The 17,121-nt window shown below is 40.0% G+C and overlaps 1 protein-coding gene across 3 annotated transcripts in view; it reads left to right on the top strand.

Moving 5' to 3' along the window:
• Positions 1-11,340: 11,340 nt before the first annotated feature.
• Positions 11,341-17,121, top strand: part of lmx1bb (LIM homeobox transcription factor 1, beta b) — a 41,320-nt gene continuing 35,539 nt past the window's right edge. Inside the window, exons 1-4 of one of the 3 annotated variants that reach the window (XM_015972149.3) lie at positions 11,341-11,608; positions 11,714-11,772; positions 11,859-11,981; positions 12,342-12,528. In XM_015972149.3, the coding sequence (XP_015827635.1) occupies positions 11,912-11,981; positions 12,342-12,528 (257 nt within the window). In that variant the 5' untranslated portion in view covers positions 11,341-11,608; positions 11,714-11,772; positions 11,859-11,911. Of the gene's footprint in view, positions 11,609-11,713; positions 11,982-12,341; positions 12,529-17,121 lie in introns of all 3 variants that reach the window. The other 2 variants (XM_015972147.3, XM_054731365.2) reach the window with 2 other exon arrangements.

The following is a 17,121-nucleotide window of genomic DNA, read 5'->3' as shown; positions in this document are numbered from 1 at the left end:
GAATGCTTGAGCCAACAACTTTGAACAACCGTTAGACTATGTTTGATTTAATTTTGGTAAAATTTGTGCCAGATTTGAGATTCTAGTTCTGATAGAGATCATCTGACTTCCAGATGTGAGCTGCAAACACAAAAAACTACAATAAGGGTCCCGTTGTTAAAGAGACAGTGTGCAAAGCGGATGGGTGTGTATATTTTACTTTTTTTTACTTTGTAACAAATGACCATAAAATTCAGGTCTAAAATACATGGGAGCAGGTCATATCTCTGGGTGACGCCATGATTCGTGACGGTTGGGGCAGCAGTAGCTCAATAGGTTGAGCGGGTTGTCCAGTAATCAGAAGGTTGCAGGTTCAATCCCGGCCCTGGACAGAGAATTCTGCTGTTGTGTCCTTGGGCAAGACACTTAACCCACGTTGCTTGCTGGTGGTGGTCGGAGGAACCGGTGGCGCATGCGCTCGGCAACCTCGCCTCTGTTAGTGCGCCCCAGGGCAGCTGTGGCTACATTGTAGCTCATCACCATCAGTGTGTGAATGTGTGTTTAAATGGATGAATGATACACTGTAGTGTAAAGCGCTTTGGAGTCCTCACTCTGGGAGGCGCTATACAAGTGCGGGTCATTTATCATACAAAACTTTTGCCACTCATAAATAATGTTATTTTATATAATTACCTCTTCACTGAGATGAAATGTGTCATTGTGCTGGAGGTTGTGGTCCCATTTTGACCCTAATGGCCATCCATTGGTAAGGTCTAACTCCAACATGAAAATACTGTTTGCTTTCATTTAGATATGTACTTCCCCCATCGCCATGGAAAATACACATGTCATGTTAGCATTACCTAGTGCATTATTAAGCATTAATAAACAATTAATTGAAGTACTAACAACTGTTTAATATGAATGTGATGCATTACTAAGCAGAACCTCCTGGGCCATATGCCCTAACCGTAAGGGCACTTAATAATTAACAATAGCAGTAATGTTAATAAACACACACACACACACACACACACACACACACACACACACACACACACACACACACACACACACACACACAAACACACACATTTCAGCAGGAGGCTGATAAAAAGCTTGAGCAAATAAATAAATTAGCGCATTGTTAAAAATGATTAAGAACTTAAATTTTTGACTAGTTGGGGATTCTTAATGCTGTAAAATCTAAAATTCATTTTGAGATCTACTTAGGATCAAATTGAAAGCCAATCATTAACGCCACTGGTTTTTAACGGCAGATAAATATAAAAGTTTAACCTCAGAAATGTGAAAATTATAAACCAAACTCTGTCGCTGTTTCCTCACAAAGCTCTTTATTGTTGTCAGTGAATTTACTTTTTATGAATTAAAAACCAGCTGGTGATTGGAATCAGCTGATCAGGAATCAGTCTGACTCTCAAGTATACAGTTTTTTAAAGCAGCAATAAAGTGCCTGGTATTTTTCCTTGACTTTGAACTCAGACTTATACATGAAATAACAGATCTCAGTTGGGCATTTTATTATGATTTTTTTAAATTAAATTTGTTCTGTCAATAAAAATTTTGTTTCACAGACATCAGCAGGTCAGAGCTGTTTGAGAGCCTGAAACTGGTGTCAATTCTTACATCTGTGTGTCTTTATTTAGAGGAGATGGCTTTCATTGTTGAAATGTGTATAAATTGTGATTGTAAAGTGTGATTTTTAATTTCTCTAAATGGAAATTTTGAGCTCAGATCCAGAACACAATTTGATCTCAATCCAAGAAAATCCTTACAAATACTAAACTGACCTGTCTGCAGTTTAAAAGTCTTGTTTTATAAAATGACAAGTGCTATTATGAAATGATGGGAAAGTTTTAAAATGAAAAACATTGAGTTTCACGTATTTTTCCCACCCGCCCGGTCGGTTTTAAAATAATGAAACTTTTTTTTCTGTCTAATCGACTAAACCAAGTTTTAGCTCCCGGGTCACTCCAGCTGAAGTTGAACATCAGCACATCAAAGCCCCGCCCTCTGTGAGTCCACCAGATGTCTCGTGGTCATTTTTAAGCTCACACCCCGCTCCGTGACATGCAGCAGTGTGTAAGCATGTAGACAGAGGTAGATGGGCCGCTTGGAAATTGGAAAAGGAAGCCTGTATTTATGAGGTGGTTTGAGGCGCTGTGTTAAGACGGGCTTAGTCTGCCACTCTCCATCTGACAGCCCTGCTTCCCCCCCGAGCCGAGGTGACCAGAGACGGAGGGAGGTGAAGGAGTGAAGGCAGCAGGCCTGTCAAGAGGAGCCCAGACTGGACTCTCAGGCAGGTGATGCTACAAATCAAGTCTGCCAGTTTTCATCCTGAACCAACAGAAACAAGCCGATGCCTGACCCTAACGCTGAGAGAGCCTGATTTTAAAATCCACTGCTTACCTCTCTGTTCCCTGATGATGTCATCATGCGTAGGAGAGCCTCATAAGGGGTTAGACGTGTGGTCTTCACCGTAGCGCCACCTTAACAAGCCCCTGAGCTGCACTCAAGAGGGGAGTCTCACATCATTCCTGTCTTACCTCAGCCAGAGGTAAGATGAGTGATGTCCCAGAGCAGGGGAGCCCCCCATCCCGTTTCCTCCCCCACACCGCAGCTCTCCTCCCCTCTCACTGCCACAGCAGCCGGCCCATGTGACTCACATTACTGTAATTGTGCAGGAATGGAGTCGGGTGTGAGGTGATCGCTCTCTCTTCGCCCCCGTCCCCTCCCGTCCTCTCCGCTCTAGCTTTCAGATACTCGGCACATGTTGTGAAATGACCAGCTAGCATCTTTTTTCCTTTTCTCCCCCTCTCTCCCCTCTCACGCCGCCTGGAACACAGAAATCAATTAACTCCTTTCAAGTCAGATCAAAGGCCCAGTGCAGCGAGCAGGTCTCTCGGAGACCTGCGGGACAATTAACTCTGCCTTTGGACAGCGATCAGGCTGGACACATGAAGGCAGAGAGGCCGCTGCCACCGCTCACTCGAGTGTGAAGCAGTCAGAAACATCTGGGAAGCTCTGGAAGCAACATCCTTTCCAATTCACCTTCAGGGTTCATTAATGACGGTGGAATAAGTCACATGCTCAGGAATTATGATCAAATCAGCGATTATTATAAAATGTAGAGGTTTTGGTTTTAAGAACATGAGTTACATTTGAATTTGTTTTTGTGTCTTAATCTCTCTCGCAGGTATGCGTGGTTTTTTTTCTTGCGTCTTTTGTTTTCTTCTTTCTCTCACTTTCATTTTGTATTTTACTTCATCTCCATTCTGAACAAAAAACAGGAAATGTGTTTTTGATTATTTCTCAGGATTTTTGTTTCATTTCTATTCAAGGCATGAATCCTCTCCTAAGACTGAAGGAAGCCAGCGTGCCTGAAGCATCCACAGAGATTAGTGCGCTGACCCAGCAGCACTTCCATATCCTTTGTCCTCTAGAAGTATTAAAGCTGAGGCCCGGCTGGCCGCTTAACTGATCTCTCCATCAGCACTGTGGTGCCACAGAGTGTGACATCAAGCTGATGGGACACGGGTGGAGGTGACTTGAGTTTTTATCCACAGACAGGTGCACTGACCCTGTCCACCATCCGAGGTGCCACTTGCATTTTATTGGACATTTATGGCCGGCCAGCATGTTTTAAACAGCCACCTGGATGTAATAAAGGGCCAGCTCTTGAGCTCTGGCTGCCCAGAGGATTTCCCAGCAGCTCCCGTGGGACCTCTGGCTAGTTAAGATGTTTATTAAGCTGAAAGTGGTCCAGTGGGAAAACACAGCACTTCTGAGAGATTCGGGCCAGCAGTTTTCTTGTTAGTCAGCGCGCTCCCCGGAGGATTGGGTTTCTTTTCTTTTGAAACCTCGGAGAGAGGACAGGGTCAGTTCAAGGAGCCCAGGGTTGACCAAGTGGGAACCAGGCACATGAACTCAGGAAAGCAAACATCTAGATACCATCAAGGTCAGCTGGATGGGATCCCCACCGCTCTCAAACTCACACGGATCCATTCAAAACACCAGAGTTTGAATCTTGACTGTTTAACATTTCAAAAGTTTGTTCTGAGGTTTGATTTGATTTGAATTAAATAAAATGGCACACGATGTAACTATTTGTCTGAAGTTATGTTAGTTCTATGGTCGATACAAACATGTTCATGAAGTTCTTTAAATCCCTCTCATATAAAGTGTTTTCAGCACTTTCAGTACCTTCCAGAATGAGCCTTTCCGGGTTTTGTCACTTCAAGAAAACAAGCTGGAGCTGGCCACGCCTACCCATTCCTCACTCAGGCTGCTATAAGCTAAGAAGCTCCATCATTTGAGAAGGGCTCGGAGTAGAACCGCTGATCCTCCAACAACAGCATCTCGCTCCTGCTCGTTGAAGGTTGTTCTATTCTATTTTACCCATTTGTGACATCACAAACAGCAACTTTTTGAAACTGGTTGTTTTTGTAACATATTTTCTAAACTTAGACACTGACAGAAAACAGATGGGTGTGTTTATTCCTGTTTGGAGTGTTTATAAAGGTCGTAGGGGCCTACGTGGCAGCACAAAAAGATGAAAAAAGTGAGTTTTGCATGATATGATCAGATTTTTTTAATGATTACTTTCTCTGTTGTTTATTCTTAAACTTGAGTTTTTTGCAGAAAATGTCAGTCAAGAGCACTGTGACGTTAGCTCTCTGCTTGCGTTGTGATAGATCTCACTCTCACTAAGCCCTCCATTTCAAAGTCTGTGTTTTTAGCCTCCAGCTCTCCGCTCTTATAACTTCATTTCACCCCTATTTTCCTCCATTTCCAGACACACGGTGCTTTGAGGAGAAGTTAAAATTGCTCAGCATGATGAATATTGTTTTATTTTCTCCTGGTTTAATGGTGAACTTTTTGTCGGGGCCAAACTGTGGCGAGCACATTGTGGATTGCACATGTTGAAGCGATGGGTTTAGTGCTCTCTGCCTAATGTTCAGGACAGATTAGAAATGTTGGCCTATGACAGATGCTGTCTAGATCCTCACTGCCAGATCCACCCAGCTGCAGAACATTTGGTGGATTTCTACCTTGTCCTCTGAAGTACAGCCTACTATTGGCACATCCATGCATGCTCGTGATCTGTGCACACACAACACTTCCACTGTGTTTAATCAAGACAGAAATAAAACAATCACACGTTCAGATGTGTGATTTTAGGAAGTCGGAGTGCTGCTGGCTTCAGTAAACACATTTTCTGCCTTGTTGATTAAGTTGATGTATTACATTTTGTATTTATTAGCTTTTGTCCCTGCTGCCATGAATCCAGTAATTCATGCATGGACGAGATCTTTTACTGACTCTTAAGTTTTTCTTGCTCGACATAGAGTCTTTCATGGAAGGGTCGTGTATTTCTGCTTGTGTTCGGAATATCTTTCACTGCTTCGGCCACGATCTGCCAACACATGCAGTTTATTCAGCAGACGGAGAGATTTTGAGCTCCACATGAAAGCTGACGCTTGTTGTTAGTGGCATACATCCTAAAATCATGCCCCTGGCCTCCCGCTGCACCAACTTTGTCCTCCAAGGAAACATTATTTTTGTGGGTAAAATCCGCTGAATAACATAATCGTTTGATGAAAGAAGCTGCAAATCTTGCCCGAGGAGAGCGACCTGGGCTAATGATAAGAAAGAGCAAATAACTGCGAGTGTGGTTCAGCTCCTGGGTCACGCTCGGCTAAAGGTGTCACTTTTGGAGACAAAGTGAAATGTTTTTCAGAGTCAGAGTATTTTTTTCTTCGTCATTCTGAATTTAAAGGTTTAAGTGGTTTCCTATTGGATGAAGATTTAAGAATTTATTTTAGTGCTCGTCGACAGCAAACGTCTCTCTCTGTCTCTCTCTCTCACACACACACTCACACACACTCACACACACACACATGCACACACACACACACACACTCACACACACACACACACACACACACACACACACACACATACACACACACACAGAAGCACACGTTGACATGTTTGATGCAGAAGCTTTAGACAAGTTTAATTATGTTAAAATTACAAAAGTGTTTCTACGTGAGTCAGAACTTTGTGTGTTTAATCTTCATCTGAGTTTAAAATAAAACAAACAGAAAGCAACAAAAGTAAAAATCCAGATGCCAAAGAAAGTATGAAAGAAAATCTTTTACAATAATCTCAATGAAAAACCTTTAAATATGATTTGACCCTTGTTACTTTTTCTTACGTAATTCAATTTATGTTCATGGCATTACCAACTTTAAGAAATTAACCAAATAAAAATATTTAAAACAAAAACATTGTTTTATTTTGAGATTAAATATGAACACAACTTTATTAAAACATTATTAATATATTGTTTTTACAGTGTGCAATAATTCATGTTTGTTCAGTAAAATAAATAATTCCATTGTTGGATAAAAAATAAAGATATCACGTGTGTCTTTTATGATAACTGTTTGTAAAAGGATTTTTGTTCACACCGAATGACAAAACAAACTCTGAATGCTTTTTGCTGGAAACGTATTTCATGATAAAATGCAACAGATAATAAAGAAAAATAATTACCAGAACAAAAAACATTAAGTAAAAGAAGAAAAAAAAATAAAGTGACACATAAAATTAATAAATTACATGTTTAGACACTTTAGAAACTGCAAATGTTATACATAAAAAGAGGTATTATTTATTAGACTCAAATACAAAAATGTTACTCTTAAAATCACAAAAAGATCTTATGTGTTTATTCGAGAAAGTATTACTTATTTATGCTTCAGAATTGTTTATCTTAAACTTATTTTAATTATAGTTCAAATACATTTTTTCTTTACATGATTCTGCTACATTACTACTTTCAATAAAGTAAATAACTCTACGAACTTGTGAGAAAACGTTTCCTTTTGTAAACATTTTTTTTGTAAAGCAACAAAATAAATTGTATTGGCGTATTTTTTCCGGCAGGGGGCAGTGCCGTTATTCGATCAGCTAATGTGAAAACTTCTAAAAGTTGATTTACTCGTTTTTTCAGAAAACCGGGCTCCAAATGAGTTATTCAACCTAATCAGCGTCAAAATAAATGATATTATTCACTTTACATAGTGATTGGATTAGCACAAATACGTGCATTCAATGATTATTCATTTTACACACAAATAAATAGTTTTATTTACGACTGCAGAAGAAGTTGGTGATTTAATTATTAGGAAACAACAAAAATAGGCTACAAATAATATTTTGATTGAATCCTGCTTCTAAATCGACTTTTAATGAAAATCGCAGAAAACTAGAAATTCACAGTTTAAATTATATAAAATAATGCTTATTTTAAATATAATTGTGAGCAGTAATGTAATCCCAGCTCTGTTTGTCTGGAGAAACATGTCGAGGTAAACAGATTCTCAGGCTTGTACGTCACACAGGGGCCTGTCGGGACATTTGTCAAGAACTCAATAAATTTGTCAGAGGAAGGGAAAGGAAGGGAGAAAAAAATCTGAATTCAATAAATCATAACGTAAACAAATCTCGCCAGGGGTTGACAGTGCTGTTCTATACCTGGGCCTAATCCTCTGGGAGCAGGGATTATCCTGCACTATCATTTTTTGGCTGCCTCAGTGAGATAAGAGGAGCTGCGCAGAGGCTCCAAATAACTTCACTCCTAATTCTGCTTCTTTGCACTTTTGTGAGCTGAAATGACGCAAAGATGAAAAAAGAAAACACGCATCAGCATTAAAAAAATTAAAGCATCTAATTTCTAAGATATTAGAATCAATAAAGTGATGAATAATGCAGCAGAGGGGCCCATATGGCCCGAGGAGACCCGTTTGCTATATTAGCAGCTCGGCATGCGTACAATGTCACCGCGTTACTTTCTTTCACTGCAAGCCCGCATGACCCAGCAAAACCAGATTAAATTACAGCTGATTGGCCGCAAATCGCCGCGTTTCAAGTCTCCAATTAGCCTGATGGTTGATCCACGGTGGTCAGCGATTCCGGTCTGCCCCCGCAACAGCCCCCAGCCGGGAGGGATTCAGACATGCGTCCCTAAAAAAACGTGCGCATGCAGGCTGAAAGGAAAGTATGTGCAAGAAGATAACTCATGCAAAAGAAAGCGCGTGGCGTGTCTATTTTTCATTTTGAGATATTCAAAAAGCAAATCAGGAGTTGTTTAAAAAAGTATTTTGAAGCATTTTAAAACGTTTTAAAGAATCACAGCTCGCTGGACTGGGTTTTCACCACGGTGCTTTATTTTGAAATCCCATTCCTCCGTTTTTCTTTTTCTTTTCATAGCCTATATGTATTTTTATCTTTTGCACACGAGTCACTAAAGTATCCCTCTTTCAGTTTAACCATTAAATAATTTTATTTATTTATTGCGTAATGGTGGTTTCATTCCGTGGATCTGATTAAATGTATTTTGTTTCTGAGCAAATTTCCAAATAGTTTCTGTTTATTTTCCAGAGTTAAACCTCAGTTGTTTATTTATTTATTTGTTGATCTGGTCTGTTGGAGTTTCATTCTTTCCTCTCATTCTCTTTGAGTAATTACTTGTTTATTTATTTTATTTTTTAAGAAAAGCACCAAAAGAAATCGCGTTTCTCCACAAACATTAACCTAAGTTCGTTGAATATGATTATTAATATAAACAAAATAATCTCCTAAATGCAAAACTGTTATTGTTTATGTGTTTGATAAACTTTCTAAATTGATCTATGATTTATCTTGATAGTGTATTCTTGCCTGTTTCCTTTCCTTCAAACTTTGAGCCAATTTTAAAAAAAAATAAATAAAGAAAGAAAGAAACGAATCTGCCTTTCAACATAAAGTTACAAAGACTTTTACATTTAATTTAGAAATTGTTTTTATAATTTTAATTATTTTTTGTTTGTTTATTTGTTTGTTTGTTTGTTTGTTTTAATAACGTAGCCTTAATGTTAGGTTCTGGTCTATTAAGATAAATTACAGCAGCAGAGTTTAAGTCGCTCTAGTTTTTTTCTAATGGTTTCTTACCTTTCCGATGGATGCAACAGTTCTGGTTACTTAAAAGCAAATTAAAGCTTTCTGTTCTGCACACCGGCTGCTGTTCGGCTTTAATATTTTTTTCCGTCCCGTGAAAAGTGAGGGAGGGCTTGTCATGTAGAGGCTCATTAAAACACCGCGGGCTCAAAGTTGGCGGATTGATTTATTGAATCAATGTTTGATGTCCTCATTCACCGGGGTGACCCGACCAGAGCTGTTGAATGGGGGGCAGATGTTACTCCAAGTCTATTGATTATGGTACCATTGACAGTATTCAGCTCACAGTGCTGCTCGAGCTGCTCAGTGGTAGAATAATCAAATAGTGTGAGGCAAATGACCCTAATAGAGGAGCTGTAAACAGAGGTAGAGCAGAACTGGGGAAGAACGTGTTTATGAGCGGTCATTTTGACCAGAATAGTATCATAAAACGAATAAATGTAATATTTTTAGAGTTTTTATGCATGCTACTTAATTTCGTTGGTGCCTATTTCTGACTAAACGCTGAAATTGTCGTTCATCATAATGAAACAGTTCCCTATTACAACAGCAGAGGGCGACGTAACCAGCGTCCTCCCTAGCGTTCACAATAAACTGCAGGTCAGCGGCTCGGTTCGACCATCCGAAGGACGTGAGAGGAGGCCTTTTGGCCTAACGGTTTGTTGTTAGCCAGCTTAGAAACTTCTTCTTCTTCTTCTTCTTCTTCTTCTTCTTCTTCTTCTTCTTCTTCTTCTTCTTCTACACTATAGCTAGCTTATTGTTAAGCCAGGTAAATAATTTAAAGCTTTACAGTATTATTATTATTATTATTAATTATAATAAAAACGTATTGGTCTAGAAATGACTTATCTCTACACACTTTCAGGTAACTACAGACCTTTTTGTTCCTCATCAGTTCTTAGATGAAATGCTGCCACCGGAAGCAGTGCATTCCCATCAGTAAGCGGCACAGACGTCTCTAATCACGTCACTGATTGTCTGGAGAGATAACCTATTAGAAACCAAATCTCAAACAAATATTTTTAGTTTAATAAAACAATATTTTGGGTGAACATTTTTATCCTGTTACATAAATTGGCTGTAATTCCTGCACTCAGGATGTTTTTTTCCCCTCAGTAGTTTTGTTTATCTTAAAATGTTGACCTTAATTTGAACTTTAAACATTATTTTCCATTCAGGCACGTGTCTTGACTTTGAAAATTTTATTTGACAACAACAACAACAACCATAATAATAATAATAATACATTATTGTATCTGAATATTTTTGTTGATATTGAGGGAGACTCCGTATATAATGAAGGGGTTAATGTGGTAGCTTTTGAACAGCCATCCACTCCATAAAAGACCCACATGTCTGTGTTTGTATATTTAGTTTAGTTTAGTATTCAGCTCTATAATAATAATAATAATAATAATAATAATAACAATAATAATAATAATAATAATTATTATTATTATTATTATTATTATTATTATTATTATTATTATTATTATTATTAAGGGTTAGGTGAAGGTGTGGAATGGTGCTTTTGTCCAAAGTGGTAACTTAGTGTTACCATTAAGACACACAAACACAACACTTACTTGTTCGCATTAGTGATATTTATTGATGTATTAACGCCGTTTTTGAGTTATAGACTAATTATTTTGAGACTACACTTTGCATGATTAAATACCATATTGTTATTATTGTTATTATTATTACTACTACTACTACTATTACGTATCCTATTGGAAGATAGACAGCCTGTCTGGTGGAGACCGTGCCTGTGCTCAGTGCTGTTATCAACGCTGATCACCAGGTGCATCAACTGAAAGGGGACAGCAGCTTTCACTATGGAGACAATCCACAAAAGACCTTGTGATGCTCCAAGTAACACACACACACACACACACACACACACACACACACACACACACACACACACACACACACACACACACACACACACACAAGCAATGAGTCAAATACATTGGTCATAGGCATATTTTTTTCATAAATAATTTATTGTTATGTAAATAGATTTGAAATTGTGTAAATAATAATGATAATAATAACAACAACAGCAATAATAATAATAATAATAATAATAATAATAATAATAATAATAATAATAATAATAATAATTATTATTATTATTATTATTATTATTATTATTATTATTATTATCATTGTTGTTGTTGTTATTAATCAGGTAAAAGAAAACACGTCTCGTTGTCTTGTTGGACTCTGGGCAGCACACTGCTCTGCTCCAATAGAATCCCAACAGCAGTCAATGGAGGGAATGAAAAAAAGTGTAGCCATGCATGCAGGAGTGGGAGGATCCACTCGCTTCAATCTTGATCTCAGACTTTTGCAGCGTCAGGGGCACAACCAGCCAACCGTCTCTGTTACTTCCTAAGAGTTACAGCCGGGACATCTGCATATACTCCTATCTTTGGATTTGTTGTCAACTTTTACCCCTTCTTCTCCTCCTTTTCCCTGATTTTCTGTTCCTCCTCGCCCTTCGTGAGGCTGTCACTCGGTGTTTGTGCAGCCCTCTCTCCCATCGGCATCGGGGAGGAGAAGATAAAGCTCCTCGGTCCTCTGATCCTAACAGGTGACTGTTCTGAGACTTTTCTGTTTCTGTCTGTTTCTCTCGAAAACATCCGGAGTTCTATCCGGCTGCTGATCTTTCTAAATCCACTGTTTCTGTACTTTATAGTTTATTTCCTCCTTTCTGATCCTCCGGGCTGCAAAGCGGAGCTGAAGCCTTTTCAACAGGTCTCCGCGCTTCACGTCCAGACAGCTTGGGAGAGGCCGGGTTTTCTGGTCCAGTCTGACCCGTGTTCTTATGGATATCGCAACAGGTCTGGTGTCGGTGGAGCGCCTTTCCGCTGGGGGACAGTCCGAGACGCGCATCATGCTGGACGGCATAAAAATAGAAGATCATCCGCTGCGATCGGGACAAGCCACGCTGGGAGTCCTGCTTGGTCAGTCCGTCACTTTACTGTGTTTTATGTATTTATTATCTGTAAATTTACATCTAGACGTGAAGCTTCTGGAAACCTATTTGAAGCGCCTCTTCCTGCGCAGAATTTTGCATACATGCCTTATATTTGGTTTGTATTTCCTGATTTTTCAACCTGATAATGCAAAAAAGCGTCAAGCAAATGCAGGAAATAAAGGTGGCAAATAATGCTCATTTTGATATTCCTGGCAAGGGGTGGGTGTTGCAGGCAAGGCCTTAGAAAGGATTGGATAAACATTTTATAGTGTTTCCTGTATAATAAACAAATTCCAGTGGATCCTGTTTGTGCAGATCTTACCCAGCCCGCCTTCTCTCTCTGCAGGCTCCGAGTGCCACCACAGGTCCGTGTGTGAAGGATGCCAGCGTCCCATCTCCGACCGCTTCCTTATGAGAGTCAACGACTCTTCGTGGCATGAGGAGTGTTTGCAGTGCACCGTGTGTCAGCAGCCTCTCATCACCAGCTGTTACTTCAGAGAAAGGAAACTTTACTGCAAGCACGACTACCAACAGTAAGCACCGTCCAGCTGGAGACACTTGCACTGGTTTTGCATCTTCCTATGTTGTTTTGTTGCAGTGATTAAAAGCTCACTGTGAGGATTTGCTGATCAGACGAATGATGGGCTCAAAAAGGAAACCTGTTGTTGCCATTATTTTTAAATTAATTTAAATACACCACAAGTAAAATCGAACCGTTAATAATTGGATTTTTGCCCGGTGGCCCACGGTGTTTCCAGTCCTGCCTCTGCAGCAGCAGCCTCAGGCCCGAGAACCGTGTAGGCGTGCTTTGTCGTTTGTATTCCGCTCCCTGTCCTTTATTCTCCGCTTGAATCAGGTGGCGTTTCCAGCAGCCCTTCACAACCCTTCACAACCCTTCTAAGCGTGGAAAACATTTTAATTTGAATCTCCAAACCTGCAGTACACTTCAGATTAATTTGCAATCACTTGTTCGCTCCCATTCTCGCTGATGTTCCTCAAATCTCACAATTAGTTTTCTATTTTAGTTAGAACATGTTGGAATTCAGTTTTTTATCGGGCTACTGAAAACGATTAAGAAATGAACATTTATTTAGAGCAATTTAGTTTAGTTTAATATTGATAGAATATGACTCATGGAGAACTTTATTTTAATAGTTTTTTTCAGCGTTGCACACGTGCGAATTGCGTCAGCACTTATAATATTAAAATAAAAATAATTTAATTAATTTGTTATTTAAAAGCATTTAGGATTTTATAAAATTGTTTAAATCTGATGGGTTTTGCACATATTTGTGACTTAGTGCAGATGTTTTTCTTTCTTCATAAATTTAAACCTAAAATAAAAATTATTTATAGCACATTATTATTTATAGTACACTTATGAAATTATATACATTTTTTAAACAGTAATTGTATTTTTGTATTTTGTAATAATTTTTTTCTTTTCCATAAAAATTTAAGTAGCACAGATAATATTTAAAATAATTTAAATTCAGGGTTTTTATTTTTAAAAAAATAACAGAAAAAGAAAACAAATTAATGCACTGGCTGGAATTAATTAGTAAACCAAATTAGTAAATGATCACATAAACCCGGCAGAGCTGAAATGGAGCACCGGTACCAGAAGGGCTGCTGTTTGGCCTGCAGAGACCCCGGGGTGTCTTGTGTTTCTCTTTGCATGAGCGCTTTTCATGCTTGTCACTGAATTTTCAGCTTTTTTGTGTCTGTCCTTTTCAACAATTCTGCTTCGATTACCGGGACATTATAGCTCTCTGCTAGACACCTTGCAAGGCAACAAAGAGTTACATCTATTGCCATGCGTGCCTTTCATCCAGCTTCGCCACATCAGGGCAGTCGGCCGATAACAATGGAAAATTCATAGCAGTAACCCTGGATACCAGAGTCCCGGCGTTACGGCTCAGGGGTGGCTGGAAGCTGAGACACCCAGGATCTCTTTCTCATGCTTGGTGCAACACTGCATGTTTGTAGCTTTTTTGTTAGATGTGTGCAGAAACAGAAAAAGACACACACGCAGAAACATTCTGAATGGATCTGACTGCCAAATTCTCACCTTTTCATGTTTTTCCTCCTTTGAACTCAAACTTCTATTTTTGGAATAAAAGTGACCATTTTCCTTTCGATTTTCCTGTTTGCTGTTTTGAATAACGAGCTTGTGTGCCAGTTATGATCCCCTCAGCCAGCAACACACCACCTTCCCTCCCACACGTTATGATTTATCCCATCTTTTTAACATTTTCCTCATTTTTTTAACCCTTATGACCGACCGAGCTGTCCGGGTTCCCCGTTGCACCGCGATACCAGCACATCATTTTTCTGATGTTTATTTCATTTTCATTGATGCGATACTTAAAGATGTAATTGGCACCTTTTTGACTTTTATGACACCCATTTAAGATGCATTTGTCAGCCCACAAACTGCTTTGGGCTGTGAAGAGAGCTCCAGCCCTTACAGAGGTCTTCGTGCCTAATTACATTCCTACAGCAACTGATTCATACCCTGTAATCAGCTCTCACTAGCTATAATAAATCAAGGGATTGGCAAGCAGGCTTTTTTGTGCACCTTTGGAACAGGTTTAAGTGCAGACGAGGGAAAACAATTGTGTACTGTTTTATTAAAACTCCCACAAACCCAGTTCAAAATATCTCGCTCCCTATTTTGCAATTATATAGTAACGAGATTGGTTTGCATTAGCCTTTTCCCTAAATGTTTGCCTTCTCATCACCATGCATTGTTCTCTGTTTTATTATGAAAATATAACAAGTGTGTGATGGATGCACACGTGCCAGGAAAATCTAAATTAGATATTGGAACGAGGAGGAATAGATTTGGGAATATTGGTCCGGATTTAGAGTTTCGGTGAAAAACTGAAGGCTAGTAGGCAGAGCTGTCAGTTGGCTGACAGCCGTAGCCGTAGAGGAGGGACAAGCTGGAACGGGACGAGCGGTATGCAGAAGGTAGAGTGGAATTACACCATTCCGGGAGAGTTTGTTATGCCCTGGTGTTTAGAGGTCAATTATACATCATTAGAAAGAGGGAGACCTTTTCCCCACAGGGACTTTTCCTCCATCCAAGCAGATGCTTTGAAGGGAGCTGTGTAATAAGGCCTATCAGTCCACCGAGGTGTTGGACAGCACCCCTGTAATGGACTGCCTTGTTAGAAACAGCCACGGGCGCCAGCTACAAAATGTAACTTTTACTAACTATAGTTTAAGCTACACTACCCGCCCCCGTGTCCCACCACTGCATTCTAGCGTGGAGGTTTCTACTTTCACTTTTCATTTCAGAAAGATTTTCTAAAGCTTCTGCAGATTGTCTCATCTGAAAAATACTCCAAAAAGATAGAAATCTGTTTTTTTCTTCTTAGAATCATCAAAGCTGTGTGCAAATTTTAAATTGAGGTCACAGTGAGCAGTAAAACACACACACACACACACACACACACACACACACACACACACACACACACACACACACACACACACACACACACACACACACACACACGGTGATGAAGCCATAAAAGCAGAGCTCCCAGAACCTGTCTCACCTCCCTTGTTTTCTGCAAGATCCCCTGGTGTGCTGAGAGCTGCTTTTCAGAACTGTTTGGAGTACCCTCCTGTGAAATTGTTGTTTTTTAATTAGCTGTGCTTGGGACGCTGCAGTAGTGTGTGCCGGATAGATGCTGACGGCTGACTTTCCCAGTGTGTGTGTGTTTGACTCACTCTAGGACACTCCTGCATTGCCTTGTGAACACTAGTGTGCAGACTAAGAATAAGAGAAGAGCAATAACACCAGGATGTAGCTGGCGGTGTGAACTCTTGATGAGGAGTTTTGCTATAAATATTCCGGATGTAGCTCTGGTGACAAGTTTGGTGTCCTGTGTGCAACATTTTCTTACGTTCAGCTGCACCTTTTTAAAAAAAATCCTAATATCTCCCTAAAAATGTCTTTTATGAAGGTCATCTCGAACCCCTTTGGGTAAATAAATGAAGCCCTCTGCACAGAGAAGAGTCTAATGTTAGAAACACAAATGCTTCTGCTCGCTGGGATTTCTGCCGCTCGGCGAGGAGCTAGCTGGAGCTGGCCCCGTTCCTTTGTAAGGAAGTATCTGGTTTTATGTCAACATGGCTCGGCCTGTCCCAGCTGCAGACTAGGATGCATCATCTGTCATCTCATGGTTTGCTAACTATCCCCCTCCTCAACTTCGAAATACATTAAGAACCATTAAAAGACTCACTGAGTGAGATTTTTAGCACCGTAACATCCTGAGTCCCGTTTTCTCCTCCTGGTTAGCAAAAGTAATTTATTTTACTGATAAATGTTTGATTATTTGCACGGTTTTGTGATGATATGAGTGTGCAGGGTGAATTTAGGATGTGCAGGACTCTGTGTGCATGCACAGGGGCTCGATGCCCATCACCGCTTTAGAGGGGGAGCTGTTGTGCAGTGAAGGAGGAGGATCTGCCTGGTGTGCTCACATTACACTGGATGATAGCAGAGGGGTGCAGAGGAACTCAAGCATGCAATTTGTTGGTAGCCACAATTTAACCTCATCTCCTAAAGCTGGCTGTTAGGCAGCCAGTGGGACACGTCAGTCAATCGGGAACGCTGATCAGCGAAGGTATTGAGAGAAAACCCTCGCCTTGCCTCGCCTCAGCAGCGCAGTGATTTCTCATTATTGGCTCCCGATCCTCGGGCCTTCAGGTTTATTTTCACAGCATGACAACTCTTCATAACAAAAAGCAGGGCAACCACAAACCATTGAATGCAATTTACAAATTAGATTTTGGCTAAATCTGTGAATTATTGAAATAGCCTTCTGGAAGTGGCTGGAGGACAAATTCTCATAGTCAGCAAATGTTTTCAATTTTGTTGCACCAGATTACATGGTTACATCAGGAAGGAGATAATATTCACACGCTGCTTTGCTCAAATGAGTCAAAGTGCTGTGGGTCCTAATTTATTGCAGTATTTCGGATGATGCCTGAGATCTGTTTGTTTTGCATCTTCAGTCGTAGAAATAGCCCACACTCGTTTCTTCAGGCAGCCTGCTTGAACGTGCATGAGAAATTGAGACATGGCCGCTGCTGCTGGCTCGCAGTGT

This window comes from Nothobranchius furzeri, chromosome 17 (genome assembly GCF_043380555.1).
Source record: "Nothobranchius furzeri strain GRZ-AD chromosome 17, NfurGRZ-RIMD1, whole genome shotgun sequence".
NCBI classification, from domain to species: domain Eukaryota; kingdom Metazoa; phylum Chordata; class Actinopteri; order Cyprinodontiformes; family Nothobranchiidae; genus Nothobranchius; species Nothobranchius furzeri.
This window is presented reverse-complemented; position numbering and strand designations above follow the sequence as displayed.